We start from the raw sequence: 26,808 nt of genomic DNA on the forward strand, positions 1-26,808 counted from the left end.
ATTAAGTTCCTCGTTTACACACTAGATTTCTGAAGCATGGTAAGATGCAAACCACTTGTAGCCTCAGATGTATACCGTGATAAAGCAAATATTACTCTTTTTTTCTGTTCAAAGGCATAACCGCTGCTGAGAAGCGCAGTGTGCAAATATCGTTTGAAATTTTCATCGAGCGGAGAACGCAGACTTTTCTGGCCACGTTCCCAGGAACAACCACGGTGACGTTCCCGTGAACGCCCGCAGGCTGCATGATCGCGCAGACGTGTGCGATTTGACCGAGATCCCCGGCTGTGACGGTGACAGCCCCGCCAGAAAGGGACGGGGCCGAGGCGGAGCGCTACGGGACAGCAGCCCGGCACCTCCGGGGGGCGCCGCCGCTGCACCAAAGCTGGGAACCCCTACGAGGTCACACACAGCTTCACCAGCCCCAAGGGGGTTAAGCGAGAGAACGAGACTCGGTCGCTGCCGCCTGGGCGGGGACGGGTGACGCCGGCGGGAGGCCCGTACCGCTCCTGGGCGCCGCGCTCTCTCCTCACCGGTCCGCCAGCAGTCGCTCCTGCCGCCTCAGCATCTCCCGCAGCTCGGGGAGGCTCCGGCCCCGCAGGCCGCCCCCGCCGCCCGCCGCCGCCATGCCACCCCGCGCCGCCCGTCAGCGGGGCAGCCGCTCGGGCACGGCGCCGCCGGCCCCGCTTCCGTAGCCGTCCGGAGGCCGCCATCTTACCGGAAGCGACGGCAAAGCGGCAGGGCCCACCTTAGTCGGAACGCGAAGCCGACACGGCCACTACGTGAGGCAGGCGGGCGGCCCCTCCCCGGGAGAGCAACGGAGCACGGGAGGAACCACCACGGGAAGGTCCCGGGGTGCAGAGGCCGGCGGGGGGCGCACCCCGAGCGCTGGGGGCGCGCTTTGATACATTCACACACGCCCAAAGTAACACCAGGCAGTAGTAGTTCTCTGCCGGCCCCAGCGGTTGTGGCGCAGGGAGGGGGGAGCCGGCGGCGGCCCCTGCAGCGTCCCGCCCGGTCACAGCCTCCTCCCGACAGGAGCAGACTTCGTGTTGGACAGACATGCTGGACAGGAGCCTGGGTGTGAGTTGTGCAGAGCAGAGGCAGACTGCTCTTGCTGAACCCCGCACTGTTAGTATGCTTGAAAAGCTGCAAAAGCTTAAACAATTCTTGCATTAATGATTTCGTGTTTTCATTGCCAAAAGCCATGCCATTTCCACGTGTTTCAGTACCTTTTAGCAGAGTATCAATTCCTATTTAGGACTCGAGGTTTAATTTTCAGAGATGTGTTGAAGTTTTCTTTACATTACATTTATTTTTAATGTGTTTGTGACACAGAGACTGAATATAGAAACTCTGTCATATAACGTTGGCCTACTTACTGCAGTCTTTCCTAACTGATATAAGTGCCATGAGCTTTAGTAAGTCCACTCCATCTAGTAGTAGTAAGGTCATTAGCTGAATGGTAGTTCCCAGGTGGCAGGTGTCAGCCTTTTTAAGTTGATCCCAGTGGAGGTTTCTTGATCCAAGTAATAGTAAAGAGGCACATTTCTCAGAGATTGTTAAAACAGTTGTTCTTTGAACAGGATGAACGGAGGGCCAAATCCAGAGGGACTGGAGGAGGAAGCATTTGAAAATGGCTGCCCACCCTTTGTTTGCTCAGCTGGAAGGTGAATGGAAAGGCTGAGGGCCAGGGGAAATGAGATTAATCAAGTAGGCAGCTACCCATGGAAAAAAATAGCACAATCGGGTGCGAAAAGCCAAGTTAAGCGACTACTTGAAGAGACCACTTCACTGTCTGTCATGCGCAACCTCGATCATCTCCTGTGGAAAATCCCTCAGGGAGTTTTCCCTAAGAGTTGAGGGAAATCACTGTGAGTTTTTCTCACCAGGAGATCACCCACTGTTACAGGACACAAGTTCTCTGAATTGCTGCCTCTGTAATGCATGCTTAAGTTTTGCTGATTAAAAAAGTTTAAGGAATACTTTATCTTGCTTTTTAGCCTATTCCTCCTGTACAGATTGGAGAAAGTGGGAAGGCTGGGCATGGAAATAGAGCACTGAATCTGCCTGCATGGAAGTGAGAGTCTAGAAGGAACAACCTCATCAGACCACAGCTCTGCACTTACATGATTGTGCTGGGGATTTTCCTCCTAGTAGCCTATGGGGCTGTGTTTTGGAGACAGTGTTGATGACACAGGGATGTTTTAGTTACTGCTTCCACAGAGTCAAGGCCTTTTCTGCTCCTCACCCCACCAGCGAGCAGGCTGGGGGTGCACAAGGAGTCAGCGGGGGAACACAGGCAGGACAGCTGACCCCAGCTGACCAAAGGGATATCCCACACCATATGATGTCATGCTCAGCATATAAAGCTGGGGGAAGAGGAATGAAGGGGGGATGTTTTGTCTTCCCAAGTAACCATTATGCATGGTGGAGCCCTGCCTCATGGAGATGGCTGAACACCTGGCTGCCGATGGGAAGTGGTAGATGAATTCCTTGTTTTGCTCTGCTTGCTTGCACAGCTTTTGCTTTACCTATTAAACTGTCTTTATCTCAACCCACAAGTTTTCTCTCTTTTACCCTTCTGATTCTCTCCCCATCCCACCGTGGTGGGTGAGTGAGCATCTGTGGGTGCTCAGTTGCTGGCTGGGGTTAAACTCTGCAACGGTGATGGTTCATCTCAGTTCAACTGCTGTTATTACACGTAAAGAAAAGTAATGCCGGTATTCACAGCAGGTTTCAGCTCGTGCTAAACTGCATAAACACAGAAAAACAGAGCAAAAAATGAAGATAATAAGGTCCAAGTAATGTGACTGCTGGGAATCACGACAGCTCATTCAGTGGCCTCACTTGGAAGTCACCAGTCTGTATTTGTCCAAGGTCATTGGGAAGGCTTATTGTTCATCTTTGCAGTTTGGGAGTGGTTAGTTTTACAATACCATGCTCTGTTTGTAGGTAACACACAGTTCCAGAATGATGAACAAATAGCTGAAATTTGGAAGGAGACAGAACAAATATGTTCTTGTTTATGGAGAGATGGGCAGCACCTAGATACAATGCAATCTAGATAGTGTCAATTTAGATACAAATGTGAAGAAGGAAAAATAGATTTAAGTTTCTCAGTCAAGGAGCAGAAACATGGAGCACTTGTAGGACTGAGGAAAATTATATACTTAGGCATTGCTTGCCTTGGAGCGAAATACAGGTATGTAGGAAAATCCTCACTAGCCACACTCCGAACGTGAGTAATCGCCATCCAGCAATGCCTGCTGCAAGTTTAGTCTTACGTCTTTGCTCTTGCTTCTCTTGGGAGACTGATACACTCTCATTATTTGCAGTGCACTGCAATATTTTCATTATTTTCCTCAGAGCATGCTTAGCCTTTTTTATTAGAGACTTTATTTTGTGTCACTTTCTTGAATATTTTGGTCAGCATTCATGTACACTAAGTATATAACAAAACTAGGGTTTTTTTATTGTTTCTTACATAATGTGCTTTCCTATGTTTCTCACTTAGGACATTATCTCAAGAACTATTATTAGATACAATTTTCAGTCAGTCTGTTTTCTGTCACTAGCTATCTAGAGGTAAATATAATTAATTCTGCAATAGCATGGCTGGAATTACTATGCAATTTAGTATTATTTCTACAAGAAAATTAAATTGTTAGAATGACAATGAAGAAGAAAATCAGGTATACTAACAAAAAAATAAACCACACTGAAAAAAAAACCAATGCAAAGCAAGGTGTGACACAGGAGTATTCATCTTTGTATACAGCATAGCTAAAAAGAAAGGTATTCAAATACCTAAGTAACTTATTCTAGCTTAGATTTTTTCTAATAGATTACACCAGTTACAAGGAACACTGCAACATTTGTGTCTGAATTTTTAGTATTTCTGTTTTATCAATGCCACATACAACTAAGCTGATGTATTCTAGTCATATGACATTTTGTGGGAGATACCCATGAAGTACAACTGGCTGAATTTTTTCAGGTGGAAAAACTGTCAGAAATACCTGAGTCTGCCCAAAGTGGTACTAAAAGTAAAACTAACACTCTTGCTTCTTTTCTGTTAAAGGTATCATTACCATTGTCCTTTTCTCATTTCTTCAGCTTTATAAATACATAAATTTCACTCTTCACTAGGAAAAGGAGTAAAAGAGACTTTAGAAAGTAGGGGTTTTTTGGGACACACACACCTACTTTTACAGTTTCTGTGCTCCTGGTGGAAGTACTGAGGGGCAGGAGGAGAGATATTAAGCCACACATACAAAATAAACCACCCAAAATAACAGAAAAAGTGTTATGAACATTTGGAATTAAAAATAATCTATTTCATTAAAAAAAACCACACTTTTTTAATCAGCATGATGCACCTTTGTAATAATTCATTTTAATTTCCTTAAAGAAAATAACTCTTCCCTTAAGCTTATTTCTCTAAAAAAGTCCCAAACACTTCAAAAGGAATCCTATATATGCTTATACCTATGAACACACTGCTTTACATACAGGAAGCAACCATCAGATTATTGTAATATTCCTACACACCACACACACCTTTACAGAATATTGTAACCTCATAGATGTTCACTTCTATGTATTTTCTCTTTAATCCACCATGTCCCTTTTTCTTTTGAAAGTCTTCACATACCTTAAGTTGTAAATGGCTGCTATCACCTTGTTTTCTTGTGTTTCTTCCACATTCTTGTGCTTGAGGTAGGGCTGGAAGGGCCTTAACTCATCAGGTCTCTTAAGCACATTTCTTCTTTTATATGTGCTGAATGGGAATGAAATAAAATTTAAGTGGAATGAAACTCTCAGCATGTACGTATCCATTCAGTGGAGTGGGAATTTCCTGTAGAGAATTACAGGCTTAACAATGTGGAGAGAACTTAGTCCTTACCTATTTGCTCATCTGTCCATCTCTGAAAGTCTTCAAAGGTCAAACCAAGGATTTAAAGCTTCTCCAAAAAGCATTAGCATCCAACTCCCAGAATCCCATGTTGTAGGCTCAGCACTGAGCATTGCTGATCTCAACGAGATTTTATGAGGTCCTTTTGCAATCTGTACTGAATACACGTACACAGGGAAGCATTACTCAAGTAAAAAACTTCACATTCTTCCACTGAGCATTGCAAACCAGTAACATTATGATTGTCATGTTTGCAGGACCTCTGATTTAGTTGACATGTAGATTGTTTCATTGGGACAGGCATAAAAATAAATCGGTATTATTGGTGAGTGGATATAAACTGAAAAAAAAGATGGGCCACGGTCATCCCAATCTCATCATGCTGAAGACTGGAGAGCATCATCCCAGATGTATTCAGATGTTATCTGTGGGATCTGAAGTTGTTGGGGTTTTTTGCAAGAGCTGCGCTGCCCAGTTCTTGTTTATCCTGTGCAATTCAATAGTTCTTTATTTCATAGAAGAGTTGATCTACTTTTGTTACTTGGATTTGAGAACAGTCTTTAGTCTTTAGCAAGGGAGTGTCTTCCTGTTCTCAAGAGCCTGTTGCCAAAGGAAACACTTGACAGGAACATCAAAGCTCCAGAGGAACCACCTTTGCATTCATACATGTTTTGAACAAAATGCTGAGTGTAGAGTAAGAGTTTGCAAGGTTTAAAGGTAAGTTTGTTTCTAAATGAATGTTGACACAACAGAATAGGAAGTTTAAATACAATATTTATTGCAATTTATCCTTTTCAAGTCCTACATACAGGAGTATTAAAAGCATACAATGTAACGGCATTATTTATACAGCATATATGAAAACTGTATCCCAAAATACTTTCCAGAGTATCTGGAATAAATCAGAGAAGAATACTTATCATGGTACAAATGCAGTCATACAATTGACTTGTATTTAATGCACTTTCTGGGACCTATCTATATGGCTTTTATTGATGTTTACAGAAATTTTACCAGTTTCTAATGTTATAGTACTAATTAACCCAATCTCAAATTGCAAAATTTATACTGAATTGGTACAATCTTTTCAGTCAGATTTGTTACTATCTATGCTACTTTACATTGCTGCTGATTTGATTGGAAAGCTCTACTTTTTCATGTAACACTATTATATAAATACTGTTCCTCTCCTGTTCTTCACAGTTACCAAACTTAGACCAGTAGTCCAATCAAATGATGGTCATCCAGCTCATTGCCTGTCAAAATGATCTTACAATATAGCATAGACTTCAATCCTTATTTGGCTTAGAAAAAAAAATATTGCATCAAATAGTCAAGACAGAATTTACACAGAAAACTTTTACAAGAAAAAAATCAACACCTTGCTGCAGTCTTGGAAGTCTTGAGCAGGTGATCATAATTTTGCAAGTCTCAGAGTTAGAACAGCTTGCAATATTTTCAGAGGAGATCCCCAGGAGTGTATTAAAAACAGAATTAACTTCTTTTTGAAGTCCGTGTCAAAACAGCATTTTGATACTTCATCCTGCCCTCTCCCACCATTCACTGAGCACCTCACAGTTATCAGGTTCTGTTTTCTCAATTCTGGCCAAACAGAGAGGGATAAAGTATTTTTACTCATTTAAACTTAATGTCTTTTACGCAACATTTCCTTTTATCTATAAATACCGCCTTCACCCATTCATCTTAAGTAACTTTCACAAACCATGGTTCAGAATTAAATTCTGAAATATAAAAGGGCTATTTGGGCACAAAAACTGCTAAAAGGCATTATGTAATGAACGAAAGCTCTTCTCTTCAAAACAGATAGTGTCCAAGTATCTGCTGCTATCAGCCACTAGAGGGAGATATGCTTACACAAGTACAAAGCTTACCCCTGAAATTTGAGTTGCGTCATTACCCATCATGTTTCGGGATCATGACCATACACTTCCAATTTAAATGTTTTCTCATTTAGTTTCACTTCATTATCTTAGTTGCTCATAACTATAATTCATTTAGTTATTGATCAAATTAACTGTTATTTGGGAACTTTGTTCAGCAAACTCAGTCTCCCGAATTCACTCAAGCATCAAAACTTAATTCAGTCAAAACTACCCTATGCAGGGTTAAGACGACAGCCTCTTCATGTGTCAGCTGTTTCCACGTGCTTGGTGTTCAGGTACAAGACGTTTCCTTTGTTTTGCATAATGAGAGTGTGCTCTGTCTGAGGATTGTTTTTATAGAACACAGACTTTATTCTCAGGGAACTTCTCTTCAAGCCCTTTCCCACTCTAGAGGCTTTGCACCTCTTCTCTGGGAGAAGCTTATCTAAGCAAAGGTGTGGTATTATACCTGTTTACTAATGTGATATCTATGAGATCTTTTGCACTCCCTCATCACATGCAAAGTAAACAGAGTTTGCTTTTCAAGCTATTAAAACTGATGATGTAGTTTTTAATTATTCTTTTTAAAAGAAACATTGGGCAGCTGTTAATGTTTGTGACTTCTATACCAGTGAGGATTACAGGTACTTCACCTTTTTGTTAATGGCTTTGATTGCAATTATTCTTGAATTTTGTGCATAATACAATCCATAATATGGTGTTTGACTTTTTAGAAAGAATAACCATTTTAAGTTCTCAGGAATTGAACAGATCATGAAGAAAAAAATAGCTTATGTGCAAACAGAGAATGATCTGAGCAGAAAACCTGGAGAAGTTTGATCTTCTCATTTTGTTTTGTATGCTTTGATTATATCAAGTAATTAATGTTCCTGCAGGATACCTGTACCACATCAAAACAGGCTTCTTTATTTAGTAGTTAAACAGCACAGCTACAGAATAAACAAAGTTCTCTAACAACATTCAGAAACCCATGAAATAATGCAGGAATAAGATTTGGTATATGAGGTCAATATTATTATTTTAAATAAAACCCTACTGAGTATACTTAATTGAACAGATAGTACTGAATTTAAGAACTTGCATTAGACTGGAGATAAAAGCAATCACTTTGCGAAGCCCTGTGGCAAGGCAAGAACCTCCTGGGATTGACGTTCAATGCAGGAACAATATTAATCATACAAAAGGTAAGTTGTTTGTTTTCTATAGCAGTTACTGTAATTAAAAAAAAAATGCCCTTCATTAATGTTAATAGAACTACAAGAAAATATTCACAATTCATTTTAGTTCACTAAGACTGGGAGATCAAAACAAGATGTAAAAAAATACCCTATATATATTTAAATAAGTTCAGTACTAGATGCAGTCCTTCCTGATGGTACTTTGAAGTCAAGGATAAGATTTTAAGTGCTCTGGGGAAAAAAACTAAAAGCACTCAAAAATCAAGATCTTGATTCAGGATTGCTATTGTTGTAGAAATTGCAGGGACTGCGGCACGTTGCTGTAGGCAAAATTCTGTTTAATGAGAATTCTTTCCTCTAATGGAAAAGTAGATAAAAACAAGTGACAGGGATTTTCCTACACAATTACTATTGAATGTATCACCAATAGTCACTCTATCCCATGACTGAGGAAGTGTAAACCAGTGCCTCAGTCCAACAAAGCAAAATCCATTATAATCTGCTCTATTGCTTACTGTTTTGAGCAACAAACACGACATTCATCTGCATGTGTTGAGGGAATTGTTTGAAACAGCCCAGTTGCATCTCTCCCTCCCAGCAAGAGTGTGCTGGTTGCAAGTGAACTTTTTCCAGGTGAACAGAGCCCTCAGCTATACAGGTCTCTATGAGAGGCATGAACAGCCCTCAGACTTTGTACATGGACAAAGGGGGAGTTTTCAGACTAATGCCCTCTGCCAGCATAGTTTCAGATACTGCTTCTAGTAGTATTGAAAATAAAATATACTAACAGCTTAATTACACAAACAGAATTACAACACAACTGAAGAAAAATACCTGCACAACTCCTTGCAGGCATTTGAAATGAGACATTGCACTAGACAGCATCTAAAGAAGCAATACTGACTGCTGTTTCACTCATCCCACTTCTTCCGTATCTCCCTCACAGTTAATGTCAGTAGTAACTTCAGATACGAAGTTACTGAAAAGCTGCTTTCAGGATAAATTTAGCAAGACTCCATGCTGCTGTTCTTCTCTATGACTTGATAAAAATTTATCTAATCAAGCTGCAAAGGCGTACAAAATTTGCTCATATTTAGAAAGCGCGTTGACTTGAATGCTCAAGATGTACTGGTTTTTGTGCTGAATTCCAACACTCTCTTGAATGGGGTGTATGTCCTCACCAGCCTTGCGCTTTCAGGAGATCTTCTGTTCTCAGTACTTGTACTGTTAAGAAGACAGGAAAAAGCTTACAGAGTTAATGTCCGAGTATCAGACAGCTGGGCTGGAAATGCCACTGGAAAGAACTTGTGCCTGTTATTTGAACCTTTTAGTGTATTTGATATGTTCCATATTTCTTTTCTATAATGCCACATAGAATATTTGATAAAAACCATGGCAGATACTGACAAGTTTACATGCAGGCTTCTGCTGGAGCTCATATTGGAATGTCCAGCAGTACAGCTACTAGGACTAAGGATCCTGCAACAATAAAGACAGCAATATTACATTTAAGAACACTATTAATTGTGAAGAGTTATTCCATAAAGACATAGATGTAAATTTCTGCAGAGAGATAAAACTCAAAAATAGGAAAAATATCAGATAAATAGGGGCTGTTGTTACATACAGAGAGGCCCCAGAGAGGACAACAAAGATAGCTTTCTGTTGGCACCCAGAGTGAAAAACACTGGGTTTGAGGTTTAAAAACTCATGCCATCAAAATATGCTCTAGACTGAACACTGAAATAAGTGTATTCTTAAACTGGGAAGGAAATTTTAGTTTGTATTACAGCTTGCTGATTTCATATGCTAATTTATAGTCCTCAAACTAACTGTTTCAATTTGCAGGGCATTTAAGATTAACAAGTTTGCTTGTTGGTAAGTAAAAGTAATTGCAGTGGTCCTCCTTACCTTACTACTGTGGTTTCTCTTTTGCCCTTCCCTGTGGTAACTTGCTGGGAGGAAGATTCAAGTGCAAGTCCACAGCCTTGCTCCCAGGGCTCAGTGCAACCCTGCTGCAGTGTTCAGGGCAGAGAAAGGGGAGGAGAAGGGGAGGCACAATACCTGGATCTTTACAAAGCCAGGCTACAGAGCCGCTGGCTACCACAGATCAGAGACAACCGTTCTGGTGCAGAAGTGCTAATGTTACTGCACTGTTTACTTGGCAAGCTTCCACCTAGGGCTAGGATATCTCCAGAAATTGCTGCAGCCCTAAACTGTTACTGTTGGTGTTACCTGCCCTTTAAAATGATCCTGGATGCATCTCCCAGAACATAAAGAATAAAGCATGCATGAGGACAGCATTAACTAGCCTCAGGGTAGAGCTGTCCATTGTCTTCTGCTGCACTGCCAGCAGATACATTTCATCAATACTTCCTGTATTTCACAAACTTGGATCTCTTGACTTGTAGCTTTACTCCCTGCTTAAATCACGTTACTGTAATAAGTACTCCCCAAGGGTTTGCAATATGTTCGCATCTTTAAAAAAAAAAAATCCTACTCCATAAGTCATTGAAGTACACTATACCTAGTAGATGTGCTTTTTTTAAACTTAGAAAAATTTTGCAAAACTCCACAATCCACACTAACGGTTTATTAGCACCATTGTTTACTAATACAGCACCAATAAGGGACAGTATGAAGAAGTTTCCAATGAACAAGCAGAAAAAGTAAATACCTGTTTGGAAGATCACATCCTACACCAGCATCTCTGGTTTCTATACTGGTCTTTGGTTGGTTTTCCATTAAGTAGTCCAATTTATCTTGTAATTCTTTATTCTGGAAAACAGTAATTTTCATCACAAATTTATCTTATTTAAATTATATTAACTAAACAAGAAAATAAAATTGCACGTTGGCTTCTCCTCACAGGAAATAATATAAAGGTACTTCTTGAGAAAATAAAGGAATCCTTACTTTGGGGAAAAAAAATATAAATTAAATCAACAGTTTTATTCAAAAGCTTCAGTTTTAATTAATTATAATACTGTTATAAAATTGTATGTTAAGAAACTTAGCATGAATATTGAGACTCTGTATTACATACATTCCTCATGTGACTGATGTCGTAAGTTTGATTTCCACACTGAAGAACACATATAGCAAATATGCATCCAGATAACATCAGGTGACATTGGTTCAAATTTTATTTGTTTTCATAAAATAATCACTATAATATAAACTTAAAAGGTAATGCCTTACCTCACATTCTAAGAAAGATATTTTTTCTAAAAGCTGTATTATAAATAATTCCTTTTCTTTTACTTTCTTCCTTAGCCTTTCAATCTATGAGGAAATATAAACCAAAGACATTTAGTCAAATGGGGTTGGGAAGAGGAGGAAAAAGACCTAGATACCACAGGAAGAAAACATGTTTAATTTTATTGTGCAGCAGCAATTGAATACCTATATATAGTCACAAACTGCTTTAATCATGGATTAGCTATCATCCCATACAATTAAGGTCATTTATATAAAGATGATACATGTATACTAATATAGCATAAAGAATTTCTATTTTTCTGGAAAGAGACTTGAAACTCAAACATTGTCAAGTAACAAAGCAAACTAGGGAAAACTCCATTTTTGATTCAAAGGCATTTGCTCTAGTCTATTTTAACTAAACCTAAAAATATGTTGTATATTTGCTAGTTTCTTGAAGGTCTTACTTATTCAGTTATTTCATGGCATCCCGGACTTCTTAAAAAAAAGTGCATTTTCATTTTGTACCTAGGGAATGGAAAGAAGTTATATACAAATGTTCATTAAAATTAAAACAAAGTTAGCTGCACTAGAAGCACTGCATCTTAATACTGTTCTATATGGAAGAGAAGACAACCTTCCTTATATTCTGGGATTTCCACTGGTCATAGAGCCATATAACAAGAGCTTTTGTATTGAATCTTTCCCTGCTACCAGCACAAGCAGGTATGACCAGAGAAACTGGGTATGGCCCAGATTTCCTAACCAGTCCTTTGCTGCTGGCCCAAAGCTCCTAAAGCCAAACTTTTCATTCTTCTGAAGCCTTTGCTTTAAGCAAGATTTGCTGTGTGAGGTTCATACTGTTATCAGCAATAGTCTAAGAGATCTGTTGACTGGCAGAGTCAGTTTCTTTCAGTTGACCGCATTTAGGAGACAACAGCATCTAGTGCAAACAAACTGAATTTTCTCCTCCGACCAAAGGAAAAGTCACTTGTTATTCTCTCTCAACCCATGCTGACTACACCTACTAAAATAGGGGCTAATAAAAAGAGCAGAACAAAACAACAGCTAAATAACAACTTCAGTTGTTACTGCTTCCCTGGGAGGCAGTTCAGGTTATTACTCATAGACAGCTGTGGACACACACCACTTTACAAGCACAGAAGACAAGGTGCTTCCTATATCTGCAGTTACAGTCTACTTCAGAGCAGAAAGCAGTGTTAAAAATATTTCTAAGCAGAATCATCAGAAGTGCACTGAAAGATCAGTTTGAGGGAGAAAAGGGATTCTGCATCATGTTTGTGAGCAGGTAGAAACTGGGAGAAGACAAATTTCTTAGTGTTCTGGGCTTATGCAAGTCTTGTCCTAAAGCAACAGCAGTGAAAGCTGACAGCTATGAATACTCTTTTTGCTCTGTGTTAAATGGCATCAGGTCAGTAATTTTTTCCAATTAAATTTCTTGAATAAGCCATTTCAGATCAGATGACATGAAAGTCAAAAGCCCTACTTTCCCCCCTATTAAGTCCATGGGAACGTGTCTCTCAACTAAGGTGCGGCAACATCATTAGCTAAACCCCTCTCCCTGCTCCATGCCAACTCTCTTTAACTAGGCAGAGCCCACCCAAAACCTTCTGCTTTACCAGACAGTGCATTATCTGAGGCAATTCATTAAAGCAGAATCAGAAGTAAACCAACCTAGTAAATGGATGGCCCACATCACAAATGGAATGCCAGGGTCTGCTATGCACTGCTTTTAATAAAGTCTCTATTACTGTATACATAAAAAAGTGCACCCCATTAAGCTATGTTAGATAAGGAAAGAAAGATTTTCAAACTGCCATTACAGCACTAGGAGAGTGTGTATCCTGCACATTCCTTCACATTGTCGGGCAATATGCCAACAGTGAAAAAACCCTGGATCTATGCCTATAGCTTTTTTTAATCACAAGAAAACTATAAAAATACCTATGCATAATAAAAAATAGGTATTTTCTATAAAACTTCACATTAAGTGAGACAGCTTTATTTTGTCAAGTTATTGATTGGCTATGGGCTTCATTGATACAATTTTAAGGAAAAAAGTATAAAGTATTTGTTAGCAAAAAATTTAGTGGACTTTTACTAAAGTGAATTCATGTCATAGAACACCCAAACTGAAATCAAGGAAAGCTCAGAATACAGTGATTTTTCCTGGCAGTCATTATGTTACATTGATATGCAAGAAAGACCATTTCTAAATACTCTTACCAGTCACTTTTAAACTCTATATCTTAAAATTATTTTTGTGAAAGAACATTAACAAACCCCTTCAAAACCACCAGTACAAAACTTTTCAGCATGTCTGGAAACAATGATTAGTAGAAATATTCACATCCTGCTAAAAGGGAATGATAAAAATATTCAAAGGTACAATAATCAAAACAGCAGCAGTACTATCACCCTCCCAAAACTTTATTGTTAGACATTATAAAACATTTCAACCAAAATATACAGAACTATGAAAAAAATGAAGCAAAACAAATGCATAAATTAAACAAAAAAAAAAGTTATAAAACCAACTCTAATTTAATCTTCATGATCTTCAGTTATCACACCTCATTGACACAATGATAAGTTATTACTTGGAAAAGCTAAAATTTAAAACTCCATACAATGAGTGTTTTCAACTGAGCAGTATAGAATATATGAGTGCTATCATCATCCATCTTTCTCTAAATCAGGTATTTCCTTTTTTTTTTTTCTTTTACTTAAAGTGCATGTGTCATCTTCACTGGTTCAATAGCTTCGGTCCTGCCAATAAATTCTGCTTCAGAAAATATAAACTGTTCTTTTAGGGCTTTCAGGTGGATTTTCTCTATTAATATTCTGTTCTCCCACTATGCATACAAGGGAATTTTAATACCAGTAACCAGTATGACACAAAGACGACTGAAGCCAAGCACAGCTACGTGATCAGAGGAGGGTTTTGCCCTGACAGATATCCATTATTGTTATTCAAGATAATATAGCTCATCAGCTTTCTATTCTGGTTTTTTACATCCATTGCAAAATATTTGTTTCCAAGTGAGTGATTGAATTATCTATTATCCAAAAGCAAAACCAAACTCTTATGTTTCATAGCCATTTACCTTAAGTTACATTCACTCTGTGATACAAAGGCTCTAAGAAGTGAAAGTAAAAGTAACCATTATGTTTACCAGTACTATGTACTAATAAATTTAGTGTAAGTTAAAATTAAACTTATATTTGTTTATTCTTCACATTGACTGCAGAGACACAAAGTCCCTAAGGATGTTTTGAGTTATTTTAACTAGAACAGTCTGAAGGCAAAAATGAGCATGGACACCTTAAAATCTACCAGAGAATACAAAGAGGAAGACCTTGACAAACAGCTTCCTCCCCTTCCCAAACACAAGCCCGAACTCCAAAAAGACATTTTGTAATATGGCAGGAATGTGGTGGGGTTGTTTTTGCTTAGTTGGTTGTTTTGGGTTTTTTTTTTTGTTCGGTGAGAATCCTCTAAGGACTGGCAGACTGAACTATACACAACAGCACTCCCTGCCTCACTTTAATATGTTTACATAGTACCAGTCAGAACCCATTAAAACAATCTACTTTGTCCCTCTGAAGAATTATGCTAGAATTTTAAAGTACACCTTCTTTTCTAGCAGTAAAATAGAAGGGAATAATTAGAACGTGCAGATTACAGATATGATAAGGCAGTGAATTGCGTAACTTATATAAAACTGTTCGGTGGATCTTTAGAACATTATTAACTCAAAGACACAGCCACACAGACCAAACACATTCCAGGAGAAATAAATTCACCAGTGGCTAAAATGAGAGAGGCTGTTTCAGCACCAGGAAAAAAGTCTTGCAGTCCCTGCTCCCCAGATGCAGCAGAGCTACCCTTTGAGGCTGCTGCAGAAGGAAAGCAGGGCCAGAATGTAGCAGGGCATCCATATTACTTCATACGGACATGCTGCACCCCCAGACACATGGTGAGCTACTTGTCTCAGCAGCTACCACAGTCCAAGGGCTGAAACAACTTCCAAAGATATGACATACCTTTAAACCCACCCACAAGCCTGACATAGATGACATATCCGACAAGAGTAGTTTGCTACAAAAAAGTTTACTGAATAAGGGCTTGGGTACACATCAACTTATGCCATTAGCACCAGGAGTGAGCAAAGCTGATTTGATTAACCTGTGAGGTGATATGTCACAGGAAACCAGGAAAAACAGGAATAACTTTAGGGGACTATATTAATATATTACTATATCAAATAAAATGCAACTTTAATTCAATACATTTATATAAGTCACTTTGCATAAAGTAGAAGTGATGGTTTCCTTTAAGAGAGGAATGTGACAAGAACATGCTACTATTGGGTAAAAGCACTTCAAAAATAAAATTCATGCCTTGCTACCTAATGTCATTTTGATTTTTCCATAAAAATGTTAGTTATGGCAAATTTAAAAAGATGATAACACTTACAGCACCATAAACCTGCATTGCACAAACCCAAGTCTTGAGAGTATCTTTGTTTCAAGGAGTTGCATAAAGCAAGAGAACAACTAGCAGGTGACAGGGCAATAGATTTTGACTTTTGGTTGAATATAAGGTAAGTAGAAGCAAGATAGGTCAAACGCAATACCAAACTGAGGGCCCAAGTGGTGGCCCGAATAGTCTAGGGTCAGAAATCAGTGCAAGCCAAAGACTATCAACCTCCACGTACTGACTCTTGGATCTGAGTCATTTCTGGACTGACTCCAGGACAAAATTATCACTAAGACGTTCCTACATTTTCTTTGCTCAATGCCCAAGGCCTATAATCTACCTCATCCTTGCTGTGTCTGCAGACTTTAGCATTTCAGCTCACTGCCCACTCAGCAACTTGCTCCTAAATCTGCCTTTTGCACAACTACCCTCTCAGATTTCTCCATCATTTTCTACAAGCACTATTCAGGTACATCCTTCCACCTCTCCTCTTCCAACCTTCTCTAGAAGTGCCCAGACAGACCTTCCCTAACACTTACTTCTTGACCTGACTTGTATTGTTAGACTGACTAGATGTACTTTTCCCTCCATGCTTCTACCAGTATTTCTACAACCTTCACATCCACATTAAGCAGTCAAACAAAACTGGCAACCTAATTAGCAATATAATTTTACATTAATGACCCAGTCATTCCTTTCAGAATAGTTCATCTAACAGTAAAAATGGGAATTTAGCAACCCTGGGCCACACCATCACCCTTTTTCCTATCACTTCATTCTTTCTTACCTCCCCAACCCCACTGTATTAATTGCTCCTGCTTTCCCTTCTGCTGTTGGGAGACATCTGACTATTCCAAAACTGGGAAGGGAAGAGCTACAAGGTCCAGGCTACAGTTTGTAATTTATCTGGTCTGCCAGCAACTGAGGGGCATCACGTGCTCTTAGACCATCCCAGGGCCTGGGGAGCAGAGCACATTCCCCCCAGTGCCATAACAACTAGCAGAGATGAACTCCCTGGCTCAGTCACTCAGTACACGCATGCTGCTCAGGAGCTTTACACCTGGCAACAGGCCAATGCAACGGGGCTTATGTGAGCTCAGCCCTTCGGCCACCCCACATCAATCCCTGGCATTTGGCTGTCAGGCATAGGAAGTGTACCTAATCTCTCCCTGCCACGGCAGGATCCATGATGTTCCCTGCAGATTGTGTTGGGTGTGCAGCTTGCATTTCAGATACCCACTGCAATTTCTAATTATCTGAATCAGCACATAAAGTCCCACATGCAATCATCCTAAATTTATCTGCTGGCTCAGGATATGGCCACAGCACTTCTTTTCAAGCTCTCTCCTCCTTGATTGAGTCCTATTGCTTCTACCACCTCTATGCTTTTGCCTCCTTCTGAAACCTTAAGGTCACTTCTCTCAAACTCTCTCAACCTCCAGATTGTCACTTTATCTTGTAGCAACTCCCAGAAAATTCAGTTCTTCTTGTCCATCCCATCAGTAAAGATCTGTTTCTTTCTCGCTACTGCACTATATAGGGTCTCAAATACCAAACAAAATTGTCATGCTACGTGAATGGGCTGTCTAAATACTTTCTGGGAAGAGCTGCCCTTCTGAATTTCTGTCACTCCATCAAGCGACTAAACTTTGCTTCAGTAAGATGGAAAGCTAGAGATACAAGTCAACAGCATTAAATTTATCTCATGGATAGAACACGTAAGAAGAATAGTCAAGAGCAGAATGGCAAGAACTAAAGGGAGGGTCTCTAAAGAAATGCGAGTACTGATATTAGAAGGGAAGTCAACAGGCTTACAAAGCAGTTAAAGCAGAAGGAAAAAGCATCTTAAGAGAGAACTAAAGTTGTGTCCAATTGTAGGGCCTTTGTAAAGTCTGAAATAGCAAACTTTATTTTAATCTGTGTACTCAGACACAGTTCTGGAGGCTTGAAATATACAGTGATTGGATTGAACAGATCCATCTGTTAGGTAAACTCAGTCAACATTTACCACTTGATATTATAATCCATTAGTTTAAAATATTTATCGGAACATGACAGTATTAATATATTTAAGTATTATACATTATTCAAATCTTGTGTATTTTCCTTATTCATCTACCATTAATGGATTGGGCATCCATAACACTGATACAGAGACATGAACAAACTAGTCATAAATATGAATAAACACAGGACAAACACATACTATATGATACAAAACAAGACAGACAAGACATTGCAACATCAGCCTGAACTCTCAGAGGTAATTGCTGTACAAGAAGAACCAGATTCTACTCACTCCAGTATTTCACTGGACCTTAGATGGTGTTTATCAGAGGCTAGACAAGAGTGTTGAATTTTTTTCAGGGAACATAATACAGTTAATAGGAATGAGCACCTTCATCTTTTAATCCTCCTCAAATCACTTGAGTGACCCGTCAATACTTTTTGTATTTTAAAACTCATACTGTATTTAAAGAAAAACTAACAACTGCTTGATTTAAGTTAATGCACCTTCTTAAACTAATGAGCTGTATGAACACGTTACAGCAGTCTTTGATGTACATCCATTGCTAAAGCAGGCCCACAGGGCCTGGATGTCCTAATGAGTTATAAACATTGGCACATTGTCTAACAGTTCAACCCACCTTATTAAGAGCTACCTTAGTAATGTGCAAGTTTTCTGATTAATGACTTGGCCAGGTAATTGCCATCTGAAAGAGCTGATGCTATGCATGTATAAACACTCTCACCAAACACCAGCAGAGATTCTACTTCTGCCAATAGATAAGCAATATACTGCATTGCTCAAGTCCTCTGAGGCATGCCAAACACTTGAACTGGGGGGTGGCGAGTTATTTATGTTCTGCCATTTCTCTTCTTCCTCCAAGCTCCCAAGGTGGATTTCTCTTTCTACATTTGTTGTTATGTGTTTTGGTGGTGGTGGTTTGGTTTTACTGGAGGTACTATGCAATGCAGATTTTGGTTAGTAAAAATTTAGCATCTGTCTGTGGCTGGTAATTCCATCTTCTCATCCTCTGTGCTTCTGTGTGGCTTCTTTTACTTGACCTAAAATTTAAACTGTACTTCCATATTAAAATTGGGATATTTTGCTATATATCTGGAGTTTGAGTATCTTGATACAGAAGTTTTCAGCTGGTTATTAAGTCTTTGGTGGGAAAATTTCTTCTTTATTCACCATTTGTGCAATACAAAGTATCTTCTGTATTTGGGATATCATTTGCTCATTAGCACTGTCCTTTCATGCAAGTATCTTCCACAACAGAACAGGATACAGCTGCTCCCTGGTGTTTGGTCACCATGTATTATCCAATGAATCTGAGACTAAAGCTGGAGAACAGCTCATGGGCCATGACCTAAAGACAGTTCAATTCTGTAGTTAGGGGAATTTCATGTGAAATCTGAGTTCTGTAGATAATTTCTTGGCATGGAATCAAATATCCTTTTCTCAACCCCCTTCGGAACAGCTCCCTGTATCTGCATCAACCCACTCACCTTGCTTACACAACTTAAATGCTTATTTCCTTCCCTCTCCTGCTTCTCAACAATTAAACAATATTACATAAAAAACAAGCTTATTGTGCCAGAAAAGTGCAATCCATTTCAATATCAGTTGCACAAGTCTCAAAACTAAAGCTGTCTTGTATCTCACCAAGTTTGAAATTGAGATCAAGCCAGGAAATACTTCTGTTCTTAATTTAAAATCCATGTTTTATATTTCATTTGAGGACTTTTAGCTTTATCTTACACTAAACTCTCCCATCTCCTACAGTAGCATAGACAAGATATGATTGACCATATTCAATAAATGACTTAAAAGACAAGCTTTCACCCCTCTCACAGAACAACAGCAATTTCAACCCTGAAAGAAACAATGTGGTAGCAGCTTCCCATGCCCTCCCATAGCACCTTTATGCTTGCCTCTGCCTCCCCATTCCATCTCTGCATTGCAAACTCCTTAGTGGAAGGGCCTGAAGTTTGCATGCTTCCACATTTCATGCTGTGAGTCTCCCTGTGAATTCTTCCTCTCATTGAACTGGCTTCTTCCTGGATTCTCTCTGAAAGTCTCTTTCTGCCCAGCCATACTTTAAGTTGGCTACAAAGGCAAGGGCTACAAAAAAAAAAAAAAAAAAGAGAGAGAATCGAGTCTACCATTATTAATGATTTCATCAGTGAGCTCTGGGTGACCCACTCTGGCCATCTGTCTCTTCTCACTCTCTATATGAAAGCCTGCCATGTACAAATAGTATGAGAAAAGGGCTGGGTTTCTACACACCTGCCAAATGCAGGTCCTGCACTTTCAGCTGCCAGCACTTCATGTAAAATGTACTGCACTAAGCTGGGAACAAACAGATGTATTTAACAAACAAGTTCAACATAGGGTTAAATCTGTCAGCCTTAAATCATATGCATTCTCTCTCTAACAAGAACATGAGGCTTTAAGACTATGTAGGATAACTTTCTGCTCAGCTGGTGCTTTAATGTGCTGCAATCTTGACTCTCACAGCAGAGAATCCTTATGAGGCTGAAGAATGGGTGTGCATGGGATCTAACACACAGATATGTTGAAGGTCACCGACTCCAGAAATATTCCACTTTATTTCTTCCACTTATTTTCCTCCGAAAGTTTTTTCCCATGCTTCTATTTAATTTATGACTGGTTTGACTAGGTCAAGTTGACAAAGATTCTATTAATGCCTGAAATGGAAGAATTTCTTTTCAGAGAAAAAAATCAGAAACAAATTATTTCTCTGCTAAGGAGCACAAGCACACTGAACTGTGGTTGTCCTTCTCTGTCCAGGCTCAGTTCCACAGGTCACATATCTATTGCATTCACTACCAATAAGATGGGTCCTCTGAAAAGGGAGGCTTTAATACTCTCTTCCTCCATGGCTTCCTACACATTTGGTGCTTCTCTGCCAGCATCCACTTTCAGGCATGCCTAGATTAGGACTGACCACAGCATCCTAACACATTTTTAAATGCCATCAAAACAGCACTGGAGGTGTTAGGCCTGCCTACTGCATCACAAAACTCCATTATGAAGCTTTTCTTTTACTTCCTCCTGACTGCTTGTTGTTATTTTACAGAATGCCCTGCATCTGTCACTTGCAAATGATCTATCATCTTTCCCTAAAAAGGCCTGAAAAGCAATCTATTTGGTGATTTTTCAGCCAACAGATTCATCTCAGTACTTGTTCAATTTTGACATTTCTCCATATAAGTTTGAAGCAGCATATCTTGTTTATTCATCACCCCTTTGAAATTATGTTCATTTCTGTAGCCACACTTTGTCTAAATTGGAGACGATAACAGCATAAACCCGTAGTGGTTTACACTAAAAGAATAAACCTCTTATTTATACTTCATATGTGTGTCCAAATATACCAAGATTAATACTAAATAAAGCTCATCTTGTAGTCAAGCAAACATAGGCTTAGCCATCATTCTCACCTAGTTCATACAGTAGCTTTGTTTCAGCTTCTAACAAAAGCACTGCTGATAATTTTGACTATTTACTTTCTTTCCACTTCTGAGTTTCCCAGGTTATCCTGTTCTCAGTCTATTCTCATACAACGCAGAATCTAAGTGTTTCAGAAAGCAGGCTTTCTAGCCACTTTGATCATTCTTTCTTTATCAATTATATTATTTAAACGCAAGTTAGTGATCATTATAATACCCTCATAAACCCTAAGATGGAACGTTATTTTACAGATACCAGCCGTGAAAGTATTGCAATAACAAGTAACACAGCAGGTTTTCAAGACGCTTTTCTAGATATTCCTAGCATTACATTTTGCATTTGGTTAAATTTAATGTAGAGAGGATGTGCATTCAAATATAGCTTGATGAACAAATTTTCTGGGACTTAGATAGTAATGCAGTTACAAAATCTTCCCTATTTACTCTAGGAAGTATGTTTAGTGCTGCTGCTTTCTAGTTTAACTTAACTCCAGAATGGAGTCTTCAGATAGCATCCCTTTTCAACAGCCTACCTTTTAAGAAGTACTTTTGTTGCCAATTTATCAGCTTCGATGGCATAGTTAGCAAGGGTTGCTTAAAGTGAGCCTAAAAATATTTACATAGAGAAGAGCACAAAATCATGAAAAAATATTGCATGCGTGGATAGCTCAGGGCATACACATCTGCAGTGCTTTTTATCTTCCCGCATGGTAGACAGCTACTCTCCTCTGTAGTATTAAAGCTGCTATTTTTAGGCTTTTCATTAGAAGTGTCCAGTTTAAAGTAGTGCATGCCAACTGTACTGCAGGCATTTCCTCAAACACGGTACAAATACAAACCACAGATAGCACAAAATAATAACATTAAGTGCCTAATTTATATTTTACCATCTGACCTGATCAATCTTCTGTTACAGAAATCTTTAGTTAGCTCACTAGTGAAAATACAGATGTAGCTACAGGTGTTATGAAGTTCTCAAGGAAACTGAATTGAAAGAAAAACTAAAACACACAAGGACTATAGGACAGAGCAAAAATATATTCCCTGTGGTTAATGGCAGTCAAGGATTTGTACAGAGATTTAATTGATTTTGAAAAGTGGTTAGACAGACATCAGTTAGAAGTAGCCATAATTGACAGCTAAGTAGTGAGTTCATCATCTAACATTCTACTTGCTAAATAGGATAACCAAAGATCTAGAAGGACTTTCTGTGTATATGAAGGCACCAGCAGAGATACATTACAAGGAATCAGCAAGCTAAACTCACCCATTAAACCTAGTATTGATGAAATAATAATCATTGGCCCAAGCTTTATAGATGTTTTTGCAAAAACACCCCATGGAACTGAAAGTATTTGTTATACCAATGCAGCCCACTATAGGTCAAGTTACACTGAGCAGTTTAAAATATATTTAGTAATAAAGGGCAAAGTTTAGGCCACCATCCTCTTATATATTACTAGAATCATCTGGGTTGCCACATGCATCACAAAGTGACAAGTTCTTTAGAACTTCTTGTTAGAATTTAAAAAGCTCATAATATGATGGTTGGCTGACAGAGATAGAACACAGATTAAATAATTGTTCCCATAATCCATCAATTAGATGGATTGGATTATTAGATCGGAGAAGTTTTCCTTAATAGAATACCATGGTATAAAGATTGTTAGCTCAGTTTTAGACCACCTGCTGTGAAGCTTGAAAATAGTGAAAATGGCAAAATGAACTAAAAACAGAACCTCAAGACTTTATACCAGTCTTCTATACTGAAGATATGACAGAACTTCAATGCATCCCTCTGTGTAAAAGATGCTTAGTATCACACATCTGATCACACAGCAGGACTACATCAGAATCTTATAAACCAAAAACAGATATAGGGGTGTGTGTGTATATATATATAAATAAAATATAAATATAGGAGATATATATAAACTATAGGAGAGAGATTATAAAAAAATATAGGGGGGAGAGATATATATTAAAAAATACCACCTTGATAAAAATGGAAAAACTCCATGTCTAATCAGAAATCTTATAATAGCACATTGTGAAAGCAGAAAGAATGTTTTAGGTTAGAATGATTTCCAAACATTTTATTTTGTGAATGTGTGATGTCCAAATACAAATAAAAGATATTTCATGAATGCCTATCCTCTGTGCAATACCAAGGCTCAGTGTAATAGTGCTGTCAGCCTGCTTTGTAAAGCTCCAATTTAAACTTAATTTAAACTTAATTTACCTATTTCCCATGTCATTCTTCCATACGCTTGGAGAAACAGAGATGTTTGCAATCACAGCCTTCTGACTGCTAAACAGTTTCTCAGCACATGGGTAGCCTGTAACTTGAAGCAGCTTTCCAGCAGAAAGCCACTTAAAATTTTATAGAAAATTATATCAGCTAAGACGATGTCCTAAGACCAGGGTAAAAATTTTCCTCTGTTTCTGTGAGAAACCACATTTTAAAAAAAAAAAAAAAAAAAAAAAGGCAGTTTTTGCCTTCGACTTCTGTACAGGAAGGAGATTCTCAGTGACTAGTTTGCATTGTTTCTGCAGTTACCCTCTGATTGCTTCAAAATAAGTTGCAAGTTGTATGTTGTATTTCCTAGACTACCATGAAGAGTCCAGAATTAGTCTCAGCCCAAAGATCACAGTATATAACCCACAGCTGCTAGTTTAAACTCCTTTCACCTAGTCTTTCTGCTTCACCAACTCCAGATGCTTAACTCATCTTCCATTTTGTTTGTAACTAAGGTGGCATAAGGAAATTGCACATTGAACAGGGCTGTCTTTGGATTATGTACTGAAAGATTCAGTGTTCCCAAAAGTCTCAGAATTGTTTTACTAGATCTCACCTCCTCAACCATGTGCTTGACTTTCTTCTGTTGGCAGTGGACCATATCATCCAGATGTTTGATTCGCTCTCTCAGGCTAGCTGCTACCTCCTCCAAATGCTGTGACCTAGCAGAACATGGAAGAATATAAGTGGGGAGCTATGCAGTATAAGCAAAACAAGAACAACCTCCCCAGTCCCACCATAATCCAGGAAGACTAGGTCAAGAGGTAGGCAAGTCAAATTCCACTGACAGATATCAATTTGCCCAAAGTACATTTTAATGGTAGTCTTTTAGTCTGAGTGGCTGTCTCCACCCAAGTTAACTCACCTTTGTCTTGCGTACTGGCATGCTTATTCAGAGCCTGAAGTGCTCACAATTAAACAAGACAAAGCTCATCTCCGTAAGATGTCTGTTCTTCCTTGAAGTGAAAGGCATTTAGACAACTAGATCTTTATCAACAGAAAGACTGAGCCTTCAGTCTTTCAGACTGATCATCCTGACTTATTACCACCTGCAAACTTTTTGGAAATCTATACTAAATAAAAGCCAGGAAGCATATCTGCTGGTATCCTTCTAAAAACTCTCCTACTACAGGGAAGCCATGAGTCAAGGATTTGGCATAGTTCACAACAGTAGAAGAGTGCTAACTAGAGTAGTATTAACTCATCAACAGTCAGCAGGAATTGTTGTGTATGTTTTAAGTTTGTGCATATGACTCTTTAGATAGATTCTACATTTCTTCAAATCTGTTTAACACAGAAATTGAACACCCACAGAACCCCTGCCATAAGTTGGTTTGAAAGCTTGCCAGAAAAGTAGTTTTAGAATGTGCAAAGAAACAGGAGGGAAGCTTTCTAATAAGTTTTTAGCATGTTGTCCATGGGAGCCTCCATTTTAATCTAAAGGTACAATTCTTGAAATTCTTCAAAGAAAGCAAAATCTTGCTTACAAAATAAACTTTGGTATTCCTAAGTTCAGGACTGGACAGAATTTGAGAAGTGGAGGAGAGGAATCAAAAACAAAAAGGCTTTTTCATCTTGGTCTGTGCACAGCAGAAGAAACTGTTGAAGCTGCAAATAGAACAACCATTCTAAGGCAAAGCAGCAGATGGCAAACTGTATGACATGATTCCAATGAATGACTGAATTGTATGCTGTTTCCTCCCAGAACGAGCCTCTATTAAGTGAAGTACTCTACAGAACTGTAACTGCAGCTTTTTGACAAGGACTCAAAAAAATCAAGGCATTGCTGCAGGTTTTTCAATCCTGCATATTAAGGTCTCACAAAACCGCAATTTACATTTTGATTGCAATTGTAACGTATATTTGGTCTTTCACTGAAAGATTCAGAATTTTAAGCACTGAAAGCAATGGATCAGTGGAACAGAAGTCATTCCTCAGGTGGAGCTCAAGAGTCTGGTCAGGTAGACAGGTAAAGAGAACTTAAGAACAGACTTCAGCATCTGAACACAGATTCATTGCTTGCATTGCATAGATTGCAGCTGTGCGCTTGCTTGCATTGCACAAATTCCTGTCTGAACAGTGCCTTTATCCTTTTTACTGCAGCATAACTTTTCATGCTGAGTGGACAGGGCAGGGTTCACTGAAGTGAGAAGAGTATCTGTTATTCAGAGGTAAAGGAAGAAAGCAATTATCTTTCATCTCCATATTCTGTATTGTATGGGACATCTGTTCACTTTAAATTATTATGTTAACAGGCTGCTGCGAAAAGCTGTTATTACCCTGAAACCGGATAAGCTGGTCACAGATCAATACAACTAGGCAGTGAGATGCTCTCTGCAGGGATGTCCTTTTATGTTTATGCTTCCTACAGAACAGCAGGACGCCAAAACCTTAGAACTGAATTTCTGGGTGCCACAGAAATACAAGTAGTAATCAAGTACAATTATTTGTACGTGATTTACAACTCTGCTTATAATAAATCTTTACCCACTCAAGTAGTGTCATATAAACCTTGGAGTGGTAGATGCAACTTTCACTCGAACAGCAGTTATGCTATTTCAGTGCTGGATAGATTTCTCTTGAAACTTTGTCTCTGGCTTTCATTGAAGCTTTCTTTTGCCTGGTCATGGTGCTCTGTCAGCCTCAAAGAAGTAGTAATGGATGCACATGCCACCTGTGGGCAGAAACAGCACATCCAGATGCCACCACACAACTAGATCTTTCTTCTAAACCTCATACTTTGGAGAACTACCATTCACAGAGGTCTCACTGCCAGTAACATCACCCTCATTTCCCCTTAATAACTTCATAGCTTATTTCTGCACTGTGATGCTACATGACAGATTTCTTCCACACCTACATTTTGTTCATGTGCATATGTTAATGTGCACCACATGTGTAGACCTACCCCTCCAAGCCTCAAATATATTCCCTGCTTTCCCTCTTTTATATGAAAAAGACACCTCTGGCAGTTATATGCAAAACTCTTGCTCTCTTCAAGAGTTCATCTTTTCAAAGGGGATGTCCTACAGCTTAATATAGGATACAGAATGTCTTTTCTTTTAAAACTGTGTTGAGCAGTCTAGGAGATAATGAAAATATTCATAGTCAGGATCATACTGTGATGAATTTCGGAATGCAGCTTTAAGAAAAATTCAATCCACAAGTATTTCACAGCTTGTTCCATCTAAAATGTACTCTGTATGTTTGCAAACAACTTTTCAAGAAAGATGCATTACAGTGTTTTTTGTTGCAAAAAAAAAGTAAATAAACTTACATTCAGATGGACAATCCCTACCAGACTGCAGTTTTTAAAGTTA

General features: G+C 38.9%; 1 protein-coding gene across 3 annotated transcripts in view; it reads right to left on the reverse strand.

Annotated features, from left to right (window-relative positions):
* Positions 1-26,808, reverse strand: part of MYZAP (myocardial zonula adherens protein) — a 73,719-nt gene that overhangs the window by 3,673 nt on the left and 43,238 nt on the right. For 2 of the 3 annotated variants that reach the window (XM_075100296.1, XM_075100294.1), the window contains exons 10-13: positions 24,045-24,150; positions 11,202-11,285; positions 10,678-10,778; positions 5,674-9,224 (exon numbers count right to left, since the gene is read on the reverse strand). In XM_075100296.1, the coding sequence (XP_074956397.1) occupies positions 9,119-9,224; positions 10,678-10,778; positions 11,202-11,285; positions 24,045-24,150 (397 nt within the window). In that variant the 3' untranslated portion in view covers positions 5,674-9,118. Of the gene's footprint in view, positions 1-5,673; positions 9,225-10,677; positions 10,779-11,201; positions 11,286-24,044; positions 24,151-26,808 lie in introns of those variants that run through there. The other variant, XM_075100295.1, reaches the window with a different exon arrangement.

This window comes from Phalacrocorax aristotelis, chromosome 7, assembly GCF_949628215.1.
Source record: "Phalacrocorax aristotelis chromosome 7, bGulAri2.1, whole genome shotgun sequence".
Taxonomy (NCBI): domain Eukaryota; kingdom Metazoa; phylum Chordata; class Aves; order Suliformes; family Phalacrocoracidae; genus Phalacrocorax; species Phalacrocorax aristotelis.